General features: G+C 43.5%; 2 protein-coding genes across 2 annotated transcripts; one reads left to right on the forward strand and one right to left on the reverse strand.

The window, feature by feature from the left end:
- The first annotated feature begins 297 nt into the window (after nt 1-297).
- On the forward strand, nt 298-1,403 carry LOC135714184 (lipopolysaccharide-induced tumor necrosis factor-alpha factor homolog). The gene is made up of 3 exons (XM_065237489.1): nt 298-316; nt 415-525; nt 612-1,403. The coding sequence occupies exons 1-3, from the start codon at nt 313-315 to the stop codon at nt 863-865; spliced, it is 369 nt and encodes a 122-aa protein (XP_065093561.1). The 5' UTR covers nt 298-312; the 3' UTR covers nt 866-1,403.
- A 590-nt stretch (nt 1,404-1,993) lies between these two features.
- LOC135714186 (uncharacterized) lies at nt 1,994-13,098 on the reverse strand. The gene is made up of 2 exons (XM_065237491.1): nt 13,019-13,098; nt 1,994-3,782 (listed from the first exon to the last, which is right to left on the reverse strand). Exons 1-2 carry the CDS (start codon nt 13,096-13,098, stop codon nt 1,994-1,996), a joined length of 1,869 nt encoding a protein of 622 aa, XP_065093563.1.
- Nucleotides 13,099-13,652: the final 554 nt, after the last annotated feature.

Consider the following 13,652-nt stretch of genomic DNA (forward strand, 5'->3'; position numbering starts at 1 on the left):
AAAATCTAATCTGACTCACAGTCGTTACCGTCGTACCCAATATCTTATCTTAACCGCACGAAATCAAAATTTGGGCACCAGTTAGGTTGAATCATACCCATCCATATCACAAATCGCTTTCAGTCGCTCTGATAACTCACTCATATCAAGTGTCAAAAACAGCACAAAAATCCCCAGCCAAGTAAACGTTCTACGATAAGACTCAAATACTGAGTTTCACAAGGCGATTTACGGTTAGGACTGATAGCAAGCGTCGATTAGTTTAGTTTTTGCATTCAAACCCAGCGGACGTTAAGCAGATATATCAAAATAATGGGTAAGTCCATTTGACTGTTTTGGCAGTTATGTTGAATTATAATGTAACAATGTCTACATGATCAATCTTCATCCCATCATTTTCACCTGGTGTGCCAGCTTCAGAAAAGACAAATCCCCCAACATACGATCAGGTTCACGGTCCCACATCCTCGGCATATCCTCATCCGGAGCAGTCCAATGCGCCGGCCTCATTCAACATCCCAACCCGTAAGCCCCACCCACTTCATCAAATTCTTCGTAGAGAAGCAGTCTGGCACTAAAATCATCTCCATTTCCTGACTCCTCTATTACAGAATCAACCACCGTCATCGTTACGAGTCCCCAGGTCGGTCCCGATCCAACCACCATGACGTGCCCATCCTGTCGGGCAACCATGGTCACCCGGTTGGAGTACGAAACCACTACCAAGACACACATCTGTGCCGCTTTACTGTGCCTGTTCATTTGCTGGCCCTGCGTTTGTATTCCCTACTGTTCGACATCGTGCCGTGATGCAAACCACTACTGCCCCAACTGTGGATCGTTCATCGGAACTTATCGAAAGTAAAAGCTCTCTGCCGTTAGTTGGGTGAGCTTTCCGACCACCGTTACCTCTTAGTATCGAGTATTAGTGACGGGAAAAGCTTGCCCCAAAAGAGAGTGGTTTCGTCAAAACGCTTAGTGAATTAGAGACCTGCCTACCCACGATTCGAGTGAGTAGGCCAATATCCAGTGTGATAGGGTGGCAGAGGGGGAGCCGATAGCGGTGGAACTGTTTTCGTTAATCTACTTTGGCCAGTTTTGTATGTCAGTCAGTGGTGGATTTTTAAGAGCGGGAGATGTTCAGTAGAAAACGTGCAGACTGATATAATTGAATGTGATCATCCCCAACATACATCGCCCCGTGGCGAGCAGAGTGAACGACGAACAATATAAAATAAACTCCTATTAGGTAATGCTAACAATGATGCCGAGACTGCCGAGCAAGTGTGAGAGAGATAGAGAGAAACCGAACATGGCTTGTGAAACGTTTGTTTTAGAAATATTTTATCGTGGCTAAAGTAGTTCAACCAAGCAACGGATTAGGTAAACGCAGAATAATGTAACGCAAACGATTGCACCGTGTAGTAGGGTAGGATCACTTCATTAGATAATTTTTTTTTTTGCTCATACACTTTAATGACGGGGATAAGCTGCAGTAATGTGCATTTCACTAGCATTAATGTAATGGAAATAAACCTTTCTTTAATTTCTACTATCTGGAAATCCTTTGCGCTAATATTGTGAAATCAATTTGGGTTTAAAAAAAATAAAGGGTTGTGTTCTAGACAGGCATTGTTGCTGACGGCAATGTAAACTTCGGTGCATTTTCGGATCTTCCGTTAGCAAACTCAAGTTTTGAGTGAGAATGCTTTTAGCTGTAAGTTTTATTTAAAGATTAGATTAATTTTAGAAAACTTAATATATAAACTTACAAATTTTAATCCACTTCACGTGTTGAAGTTCACTGTGTCAACAAACTGTTTTTAATGTGTTGTGCTATCTGTATATAAATTTTAATTTAATAATTGCTAGTATTTTAATTCATGTAAACTTACGAAAGAAAAGAATTCAATATATTTTACCACTAGCAAACACTTTTAAAATGCGAAAGAAAATAAGTACCTAATAGTTTTTAATCTGTCTTCCTTTTATTCTATTTGTTATCTGTTATCTTATAACTCTCCTTATCTGTCCTGTCACCTGTTCTGTCATCCATGATGTCAATTGTCCTGTCAAGCGTAGCGTTACGCCCAGTCAGCTGCCCTGCTGCAATTTGGCTCGCTTCAAGACCGGTATGCAACTGGCTGTCTCCAACATTCCCCGGCCCGTATTGCTGGAACTTCCTTCCAGCTGTACCGCTGCTTTGAACCTCAAGTACAGCCAGACTTGTTACTGGCCTCTGAAGCACTCTGCTACTAGTTTGGACGTCAGCGATGCGGATTCTGCCTCTGACGACCTTTCCGCGAATCCAGCTGTTCCGTATTCCACCATCCTCCAACATCACCAAATCTCCTGGCTGAATTGGTATAGAGTCGTCGAACCACTTGGTGCGTGTTCTGGTCCATCTGGCCCAGAAGAGGTCTAAAAAACTCTGCGCGTGGCCGAAGTTGGTTTTGAGAACAGCGCCAGTACCAACAGACGACTTGGTTGGCTGCACAACACCACTGGAGCTTAACATCAAAAAATGATTGGGGGTAAGCGCTCCGTCATCTTCCAAATCAAGTGGCACGTGCGTTAGCGGCCTAGAGTTCACGATGGCTTCCACCTCGACCAGACCGGTTCCAAAAGTCTCCTCGTCCGGATTCCTGCTGGTAGAGAGCGTGTCTAAACCTATTTTGACCGAACGGACCAATCGTTCCCACGAGCCACCCATGTGTGGGGCAGCTGGTGGATTCAAAATCCACTGAGTGTTGCAGTTGGTAAAGGTGTCAGCCAGTTTCTGGTTGATGCCTGCAATCTCCTGTTTTAACTCCTTCCTAGCGCCATGAAAATTGGTTCCTTGATCACTGAAGACCTGCTGCGGAGCACCTCTTCTTGCGATGAACCGTCGCACAGCCATTTTGCAGGATTCAGTTGACAGACTGCCTGCGACCTCTAAATGGATGGCTCTCACGGTTTGGGACACAAAGAGCGCTACCCATCTCTTCACACTACTACGACCGATCCGGATGTAGAAAGGTCCGCAATAGTCCACTCCGGTAAAGGAGAAAGGACGTACGTACGAAGACATCCTGGACTCTGGAAGGGGCTCCATTCTCGGAGCCCGTGGGGTAGTCTTGTAGACGATACACCAGTTACACTTTCGTATCTGTTTGCGCACTGCCGTGCGCAAGTTAGAAATGTGGAATTTTTGCCGAACCTCATTAACAATAGTCTCCACGTTGCAGTGGGCGTATTTACGGTGATACCAATCCAAAACGAGTCCAGTCACGTAATGGTTCCGTGGAAGCACTATTGGGAACCTAGCGTCATAGGAAGCGTAGTTGGCAGCACCAATTCGCCCTTCCTGTCTAATTACTCCCGTCTCATCGACGAAGGGTGATAATTTGTGAAGCGGGCTTGTTTTTTCCAACCTTGCTGCACTCGATTGTTGCTGCTGTCTTCCAAGCACGATGACTTCATCAGGATATGCCTTCATCTGCACGGCACGCCAAAGAAACTCCTCGGCATTCTGCAGCTCCCGTTGAGACAAAATGGGGTTGAGTTCGACAGGATCTCCGTTGATTTTGCTTCTGCAGCTATTCACACACCGCAGAAGGAATGCTGTGGCTCTCAATAATCTTTCCGACTTGGAATACCTGCTGTAGTTTATCAGAGGTTCAGGAATTTTCCGATGATGGGCATGTATCGGGCGTATCTCCTCAGCAGTGTCCTTCGTTGGCAGAATCCTTTTTGGCCACGCCGACTTCTCCTGGTACAAAAACTCAGGTCCGACAAACCACCTACAACCGCATGGAAGCTGGGTTCTTTCACCCACTTCGTTGCTTCATTCGCTACGTTAAGGCGCGTTGGCACCCAACGCCATTCCTCTATATTGGTCACATCTAGGATTTCGCTGATTCTGACCGCCACAAACTGACGGTATTTGCGCTGGTCCGACTGTATCCACGATAACACCGTGCTTGAATCGCTCCAGATTACTCTACGACGAATCGGCAGCGTGTTGTTTTCCTCAATTGACTTCACCAATCTGCTTCATATGACCGCTGCCTGCAGTTCCAACCGCGGGATTGACAGTGGTTTTAGTGGAGCGACCTTCGATTTTGCAGATACAAGTGCACAGCGGACCTGACCACGATCGATGATGCGAAAGTAAGCAACGCAGGCGTACGCTTCCTCACTTGCATCAACAAACACATGCTATTCAAGTGTGTCCAAGCTGTTCAGTGAATAGTTTGGGAAGTAGCAGCTAGGGATAGTCACTTGATCTAGCTCTTTCAGTACTTCCACCCAGTGACGCCATCGCACAGTGGTTCCCCTTAGAACAAAAGTTGGCCAAAACCTCAAAATTGTTGCTAATAGGCAAAAAAAAAAAACAGTTGAAATAGATGTTTTTTAGCTGTACAAAGAAAACTTGACAATCAAGACGTCACAAAAAGGAGTATAGTAGAACCAAAACCAATGCACATTGGGCCCAGCCGCATTTACCTAGGAAGACAAAAATGTTCGCGCCCAAACTGTCAGTTTTAGGTATATGGTTTCTTAGGGAAAGTTGCTTCATATTTTTTGTTCAATCTTTTTATGTTCGTAAAATTAGGGTGTTTGTCTCTTGTGACAATAATCCTCCCTATTGCCCTGCCCTAGAATGGGGGGTTTGACAATGGTTTGTCAAGTTTCATTTTGCATTTGTTTTTGTTTTTATCTAAGTTATTTATATAAGAAATATAATATTTCCATATAATTGCAATTTTAGGTTTGCTTTTGTAATTGCACGATAAATAGTTTACGTCAATTGAAATATTGAGTTGTATAAACTTGGCGAATCATACCTCTAACATAGTAGTAGTTAAAGTGTCGCATGATTGTACAACCACTACCTGCAACTAGTGTTGGAGATACTGGCAGGGTTGACTACGGATCAAAACGATCATAACTCTAACACTAAAATTAACCCGAAACTAACGCTCATTCATTGCATTTTTAGTTATAAAGTAGTTCTGTTTTACTAGTAATTGATCTATGCTTCATTCTATTGTTTTTATACTTTTTCAATAATCTGCCTACGTTGGTTTTTCTTTGTTTTCCTTTTTCTTATTCTCTTTTTATTGTTCTGCTCTTCTTTTGTTTTGTTTTTTTAGATATAACTAATACTAATACCTCTTTGTTTCCTCTCTAATGTTTCGTCTCTAATGTGTCTGCTATATCCCACCATCACGACGAGGGATGAGCTACCCTACATAGTACACGCCTATATGGGCGCCCAAAATAGTATGCCGCAAGTAAGTACCCGAGCAAAGCTGAAGATCAAATTGAAATCAAAATTTGCTGTTATGATGTAACTTATTTTGAATACTCCAGTTGATCTCATTTTGGTTGACTTAACGGTTAACACAGCAAAAATGAGAGCAAAATTTTATACTGTTGAAGCAAACGGAAAACTTATCCTGCTTTCAATGAAATCAATTTGTTTACTGATTTTGCATTCATAATGTTCAACTGAATACGGGCCTGGAGTAAATGGTTACCATTCATGTTTCTCAAGCTGAAAGACTTGGGCTCCAATCTCACCCCGGGCAAGTCACGAATGACCTAAAATGTGTTAAACAAATAAATAATCATAAGTTTAACGACAGATGAATTTCAATTAAATTTTAAACAAGACGAAAACAGCAGAACTTCAAGTTAAGTTGCTTTCATTTAAAAAGTTTTGACTGCATAATGCAAGCACAATATGATATCAGACTTATGTCGCAACATTTGAAATCAAAATGAGTTTTCATTATGATAGCAACTGCACACTTTAATATCGATTTGCTTTCATTTTGTTAACCGACTTTGCTCGGGTATATCACCAAAACAACTCAAGATCCAGAAATAAAAACCGATGGCGCTGCAGAATAATGAGGTAACTTCTACAATGTACTGTAATTTGTACAATAATACTCATATTACTTATATTGCTTTGAACAATCGTCACGTCGGTTATAGCTTGATATGATTGCCTGAACAATGCGTAAAGAGCAAATCGAAACATTGAACGTCGCGTGATAGTGGAATTTAATCAAGGCCTAAATACTTTTTCGTAGCCTTTTGTTTTCGGATTTGAAAGATCGTCGGTTGCAGTGGCTTCCTTACTGAGCAGAAAAACGCGGTCCCAGGTCCTTTCATATTAAAAATGTATGGTAAGGTCGCTTTTTTATCGTGTATTTTGCTAAACCTTTCGTTGTCGTCGGTGCCAGGTTTGAATAGTTATAACAACTTGAGTAACGGTATGATATGATATGAGGGGCTCGGTGGCCTTAGAGCAACCGTTTTTGCTTACTGAGCAGAACATCCTGAGTCTAATCTCAAGCTCATTCACATCAAGATTCGTAAATCGTTTTTTTTTTTGTGTTAATATGACTACATGGTAATAACAGCAACTCGATGATTAAAAAGGAGCAGAAGACCGTGGGTTCAATCCCAAGCTCCTTCGCGTTATACGATCGTTAGGGCATCAATTCAGCTTATCGTTTACCAAAACAAGCCCTGCTGCAAACCCAACCCTCTTACCCAACATCCCAGTGATTCCTCGTGGAAGTGCAGAGGACTCCTCGGCTTCCATCAAAGCGAGTGTCACGTCAACACATTCCTACCCATTCCTTTCTTGACCTGCGTTCAGGCGCGGCTGGCGCTGGTATTGCCTAATTCGAAATCACCAGTTTTTACACATTGAGGATGATTGATCGTCCCAAGCATCGTCTATTGGTTCTCTGTGTAATTACAGCTGGTCTGGCAATAACAGAGTAGCAACCGTGGGCGGTCAATTATGCTCATGCTCATGCTCATTGTTTCGGTTATGGTTCAATATTGGTTCAAGTATTTTTCCTGGAATGTAATAAATTATGAACATTCAAATGTGGCAAGCTGTTATATATTTTGGAGTAGTACCCCAGTAAAGTACACAAACACATACATGTTGTGCGATAAAACAACTACCAAAAAATACGTCGTTTCAGTAGCTCCATCATTAGTTTTAAATTAGGTCTTTGAAGCAGAGAAGAGAGTGAATGTTGCATTTTATGATAACGCAACAGGCAGTTGTTTTTCTTATCAGAAGACGGTACTTTCAATATTGAACAAAATGTTGGTTCATATGCCAGCAAAGTATAACGATCATACGGGGTTTAAGCACCTATTTGTTCTCCAATTTGGAGGACAACTTTAACATAAAATTATCATGCATCATCATTATGTAGTTTACAGCGTGTTGGTAGAATGATGCAAAATACAAAATGTATGGTAAGATCGCTTGTTTATCGTTTATTTTGTAAAACTTTCCGTTGTCGTCGGTGCCGGGTTTGAATACTTATAAAAATTTGAGTAACGCTATAATGTGAAATAAGGGGCTCGGTAGTCTTAGAGCAACCGGTTTTGCTTACTGAGCAGACCATCATGAGTCTAATCTCAAGCCCATCCACATTCAAGATTCGTCAATCGTTTTTTTTTTTTTTGTTAACATGACTACATGGTAATAACAGCAACTCGATGATTAAAAAGGAGCTCGTCTGCCTAGTGGCAAACGTTTTTGCTTGCTGAGCAGAAGACTGTGGGTTCAATCCCAAGCTCCTTCGCGTTATATGATTGTTAGGACATCAATTCAGCTTATCGTTTACCAAGACGAACCCTGCTGCAAACCCAACCCTATTACCCAATATCCCAGTGATTCCTCGTGGAAGTGCAGAGGTGTTCTCGGCTTCCATCAAAGCGAGTGTCACGTCAACACATTCCTACCCCTTCCTTTCTTGACCTGTGTTCGGGCGCGGCCGGCGCTGGTATTGTCTAATTTAAGATCACCAGTTTTTACGCATTGAGGATGATTACTAGTCCCAAGCATCGTCTATTGGTTCTCTGTGTAATTACAGCTGGTCTGGCAATAACAGTAGCAACCGTGGGCGGTCAATCATGCTCAAGCTCATCAATTGTTGAATTTCTAGGTCAGAGCAAAAGCTCGTATGAGTCATGCGGCAAATTGCGACCTCAAACGAATAAAACTTATCATGTGACACCTCAAATCACATTGGCATTAAAAAAAAAAGTTTCCCAGGATCCAGTCGATTTCCGGAAACCCCTTGAAAAGTAGCCAGTTTTAGACTTGGATATGCGATGGTTCAAATCACATGAGAATTCATCTATACTTCCTCTATGCTCTGTTTAAGAAAGTTGTGACTAGGAAAGTAAACAGAAAATTTTGTTGCTGCGCGCGAAAGAAAATTTAAACAAACCGAAGCACACCTGACATCCAATGCAGGAAACAACTAGGTCCAACCATGATACTAATATAAATTCGGAATTTCGCCAAATATACACACTTTTTAATAAAATTTATGCAATAATAGTCTGCTAGCATTCAGACTTCTTGAACTAAATAAGCGCCGGTAAAAAAAATGTCCAACATGATTCATTTTTGGAAAGGTTCAACCTAAATTCATAACTCCAAAGGTTGTTACAAATTAATTTGAATTTCCTACATCGAGTTACCTTCACTTTCTCCAGCGTCCCAACCAGTAAATGGTGACGCATTACCTTTAACTTCTTTCATGTTTGCTTGATAACAGTGAACTTGCTCTGCAGCGGTCTTTGGAGAACCGTCAGCCTCACGATCCTTTGCATCCAACTGCCAGTAAAACACTTGACTTTAAATGATCTTTATTTCTTGTATTTGTAATGTTTACATGTATGAGTTATCAAGCGACACAGATGCGTCTTTTTAACGTTAGTTCTTTTGAGATTTCAATTAGGGGAAATGTCTCTAATGTTGGCCTATGGATCTAAGATTGGGCCCAACGCTAAAAATATGCTATTTAACAATTTTATCTAGATGAACGCGTTATTGGGACGTTACTAATGGATATTTTTGGTTGCTATTGAAAATTTAGTCGATTGCTGAATTTATGTATGGGCCCAAATTAGGGACACTTAGGCCGACATTACCTGCATTTCCCCTATTATTAATAACAATTCTTAGTCCTATCAGGCCTGTTTTAGAGAATGACCACCTTGGTGGGATTGGTTTGTTTTAAATTTGAAAAAGGAGACTACTCAAAACTACTATTTACAACTATAATTCACCTACAACTACTATATACACCTAATCTACTATATACAAATTGCTTACAAATTACATTTTTGTGCAAATTTAGTCTTAATTTCGTTAATTCTGGAATCTATTTTGGCAATGCCTGCCTCTTCGTGTAAATTTGTTATTCTAGTGTCGAAAGGACGATCAAGTACCATCCTCTGCATTCTATTCTGAGCGACCTGGAAGTTGTTCCTGTGAGTCTGTGCACATGATTCCCACACCGGAGCTGCGTAGAAAGATCGCAGGTGCTATGATTTGTTTGTAGACAGCCAGTTTGTTCACCCTTGAGAGGCGGGATATGCGACAAATCAGCGGATACAGACACCTAACCTAGGCAGAACACTTGACTACAGTTTTCTCTGCATGCGAACGGAAGAGGAGCTTTTCATCGAACAACATCCCGAGATAGGTTACTTCGGCAGACCACTCAACCCTTGTGCCATCCATGATTACAGTACAAGATGGAGCCGGTTTCAGTTTGGGCGATTGCCGATGGAGGAACATGATCGCTTGTGTTTTGGAGGCATTTATTTTGATTTTCCACGTGGTGGCATAATCAGCAAAGGCGTTAAGGAATCGTTGAAGTTTGTTCGTTATTTCGCGAGGCATCCTTCCTTTGACGGCTATTGCGGTATCATCTGCGAACAGGAAAAACTCGCAACCGTCTCCGAGGTGCGGAATGTCGGAAGTATAAATAGACTGCCTTGCGGGACTCCTGCTGGGATGGAAGACGTGTCTGAAAGACAACCATTCAGCGATACCTTAAACGACCTTTTCTGGAGGTAGTTACGGGTTATTTTAACCAGATGTAATGGGAAGTTGAAGTTACAAAGCTTGTACACAAGTTCGTCATGCCAAACATTGTCAAACGCCTTCTCAACGTCTGACAAGGCCATGGCTGTGGACTTGGATACAGCTTTGTTACTTCGGATGTTATTCATCACCCTGATGATTGGTGGAGTGCCCCTTTCTGAATCCAAACTGTTCCGGAAGGAGAATGTTGTTTTCCTCGACAAACTTGAGCAAACGATTGAGAATGAGTTTCTCGAACAATTTGCTCAGCGCTGAAAGGAGGCTGATTGGTCTGTAGCTTGAAGACAATGTTGGATCCTTACCGGGTTTGCGGATTGGTATGATTTTTGCTGCTTTCATCTGTTGAAGATAACGGTTCGAAGAGACTGCACTTTCATGCTGAGTCTCTTCAAGATCAAGTTGAATATACCGTCAAACCCGGGAGCCTTCATGTTCTTGGTGCATTTCAGCGCTGAGCAAATCTGTTGTACTGTAATCATATCCGCCGGAGGCACGACACAAGGGGAGGCATCTAGGTTTTGAACGCATTGCGCAACCTGATCATCCAGCGGACTTTATACCCCGTTCACATTACAGCCTATATCACGTTATATAGGCTGTCTTGCAATGAACACTCATACAAAGGATTTCCAGTGAAAACTAGATGTATGAGTGCTCATTGCAAGACAGCGTATATCACGTGATATACGCTGTAATGTGAACGGGGTATTAGATAGTCGTGCCAAGCAAATGCGATGAAGCGACGTGCTTGCCGATCGCATTTGCTATCTCCTGTGGGGTGATTAAAAGCCGATTGTCATCATTTTCGACTCTGAGAGGTGGAACGGGTTTGGGATGAGTTTTCAGGACCTTGGCTACCTTCCAGAATGGTCTGGAGCGGTCGTCCAGATTCTGGACAACACGCCCGAAACTTTCATTTCGGATTGAGTCCATTCTGGAAGCAATCTGCCTGTTCAGATCGGCCATTTCACGTTTTTTGCCCCCCTCTGAAACTGGCGTCTACGCACATTTCTCAATCGAATCAATAATTGGGTATGGGAATCAATAGCAACAAACTTACCCCTCACAGGAACTTGTCGAATGCATGTCTCGTCAGCCACGGATATGGCCTGCTGGAGTCCTTCCAGCGCCCGGTCAATGTCATGTACGGTGTCGAGCGGTGGATTTCAAACGATGTTGCTCTCCACCATTCGTCCGTACTGCACCCAGTTGACATGGTGGTAGTCTTTACGCAGGCAGCTTCTAGCAGGAACCACGTTGACACCGACTTCAGTCACCACCGGTTCGTGGTCGGAGCTGAGATCGTTGTGCGCCTCCGGCTTGGATAGTCAGATGTTTGACCGAAAAAAGTCCAGGGTGGAGGGATTTCCCGCCGGAGAGATGAAAGTGGGTTCGTCAGGAAATTGCACAGTGTACAGTCCATGTTGTGCGTGGTCGAACAATAGACATCCGTTCCGGTTCCTCTGGTAGTTCCACTAAGCTTCATGGCGGGCGTTCAGGTCACCCCCAACGATGAATTGAGAGCTAGTACGGGTGATGGCGGTCAGGTCCTTTTTGAATTGGATTCCTAGTCCATTGCTTGCGGTACACTGGCGTGGGCAGTAAACAGTGATAAACCGGACGTTTCCAGTTGGTGATTCCACCTCCACACTAACGGCCTCGATGATAGAAGTGCGGATGTGGGGGCAGAGTGCAAAACTTGATTCCCTTTCTGACGATGACCGCTACATCACCCCCCTCAAACCGGATAATGTTGTGGTCAAGCAACCAGAAGCTGTCACCGGACTTTAGGTGGGTCTCGGTTAGAAGAACCACGTCAATGCTATGCTTGCGGAGGAAGTCGGCAAGCTCAATATGTTTTGCTCTTACAGAGCAAGCGTTCCAGGTAGCGATGGTTAGCGGTTTAGGCACCATACTGGATGATGAACTTACCGAGCACTTAGATATGTTCGGTCTTGTTGCGGCACTTACGTAGAGCACCGGTCATATTGATGAAAATCTCCATCAATTCATCTGCTGTAAACAGATCGGGATTATTTGGTTGAGCTGTTTGTTGTCTCCAGAATCCAGGGGGGGATGGAGAGCTTTGTCCAGCAGAAGATCCAGACGTTTCTTGAGGGGGGGGGGGGGTTCGCACCGTTGGATTCGCTTGTCCATGAAGAGGCGGAAAGTCCTCCGCTTGAAAGCCGGGACCTTATCCTTCCTTCGTGTTGGTTGATTTTTGGTGCACGCCTGATTTCGGATGCGCTTGAAATCCTCTCGTTTAGGGCACTGCTTGTTGGATTCTTGGTGAGCACCACCACAGTTGGCGCATTTTAACGCCACGGCTCCATCCGCAGGGCAGTCGGAAATGGCGTGGTCTTGAGCGCAATTGCCACAGCGTGGCTTAATGTTGCAGTTGCGGGTGCCGTGTCCAAAGTTCAGACACCGTTGGCACTGAGTCACATCGCGATGGCCGCCACGGTATGGCTCCCAACGGACGATGATGGTATTGATGGATCGGATGGCTTTCAGCGCGTTGAGCGTCACCGTTCCCTTCTCGAAGTGTACCAGAAAAGGCTATCCGGATACGCCTTCACATTTTCGTCCTTCCTTGTCATCCGATAGACGGCACTTGGGGCCAGCTTGTACCGGTTTCTGATTTCAGCTTCGATAAACTTTGGGTCGAAGTTTGGTAGGCCCCTAATGACGACCTTGAATGGCTTCTCACCGGGAATATCGTGGGTGAAGAATTCCACCTTGGAAGTCCTCAGGTGGGCGACGACCAAGTCATACTCCGCTTTGGTACGAAGCACCACCTTGGTGCCGACTCTGCCCAACTTGTATTCGGATTTAACGCCCAGCGTCGTTAGATCTGCGATGAGCTCATAAAGATGGGCATTTTTCACTACCAATGGAGGTAGCTTCACTTTTGCCGCACTCGGGGCGGCAGAATTTTCGTTGCCGATGGCGTCGCCGAAATCACCGATGCCGCTGGCGTTCGTTGCAGTGACATCGGACTGGCCTCGATTCTTCTTTCTCTTCTTGCTGCGTTTTTCCAATACAGCTGGCTGGATATTCCCATCTATGGGGAGAACAGCATACCTGTTCGAGGTAGGCATACCGGAGCTTCCTTCACCGAAGTTCTGGACCTTCGTCGGGCTTCGCGACCGATGCTTCCTCATTTCGGGGCACAAACACACGCACGACAAACCACCAAAGAGAGAGCGCGAACACTATCGCCACGAACTTTTCAAACAACTCGAGAGAGCGAGCTAACACCGAACTGAACTGCTTGACGATCAAGCAGAGAATGATGAATGAGTTGAGGCACATTAGCAGCACTGTTTTATAACTTTTCTGATTCAAGCAGTACGATGTGCAACCAAATTGTACTTGATTATGAGGACTGGGTTTGGGGAGAACGTTTATTTCATGAATACAGTGATAAAATTATCACTTTTTTTTGTCCATTTTTAAAACAGTTTTTTATGAAAAATAAAAAAAATATTTCAACAGCTTACGAAAAGTATTTCTTATCGATTGGTGTATTTGGATTTTAATTTTATCTATAAATGACAAAGCTTATAGCGTTCAAAAAATTACACCTTTTCGTGACGGTCGCACTTTTAGATTTTCGATTTACCCCCAGTACCTTCCCGTAAGACGTAGTCTACGTCAAAAAAGATGGATTGAAACTGCAAACAGGTTCCACGAAAAGTGGAATTTCCTAAATTGT

The sequence above is a fragment of the Ochlerotatus camptorhynchus genome, unplaced genomic scaffold (genome assembly GCF_037179485.1).
Source record: "Ochlerotatus camptorhynchus isolate MF236.1 unplaced genomic scaffold, CSIRO-AGI_Acam_v1.1 ptg000625l, whole genome shotgun sequence".
NCBI classification, from domain to species: Eukaryota; Metazoa; Arthropoda; class Insecta; order Diptera; family Culicidae; genus Ochlerotatus; species Ochlerotatus camptorhynchus.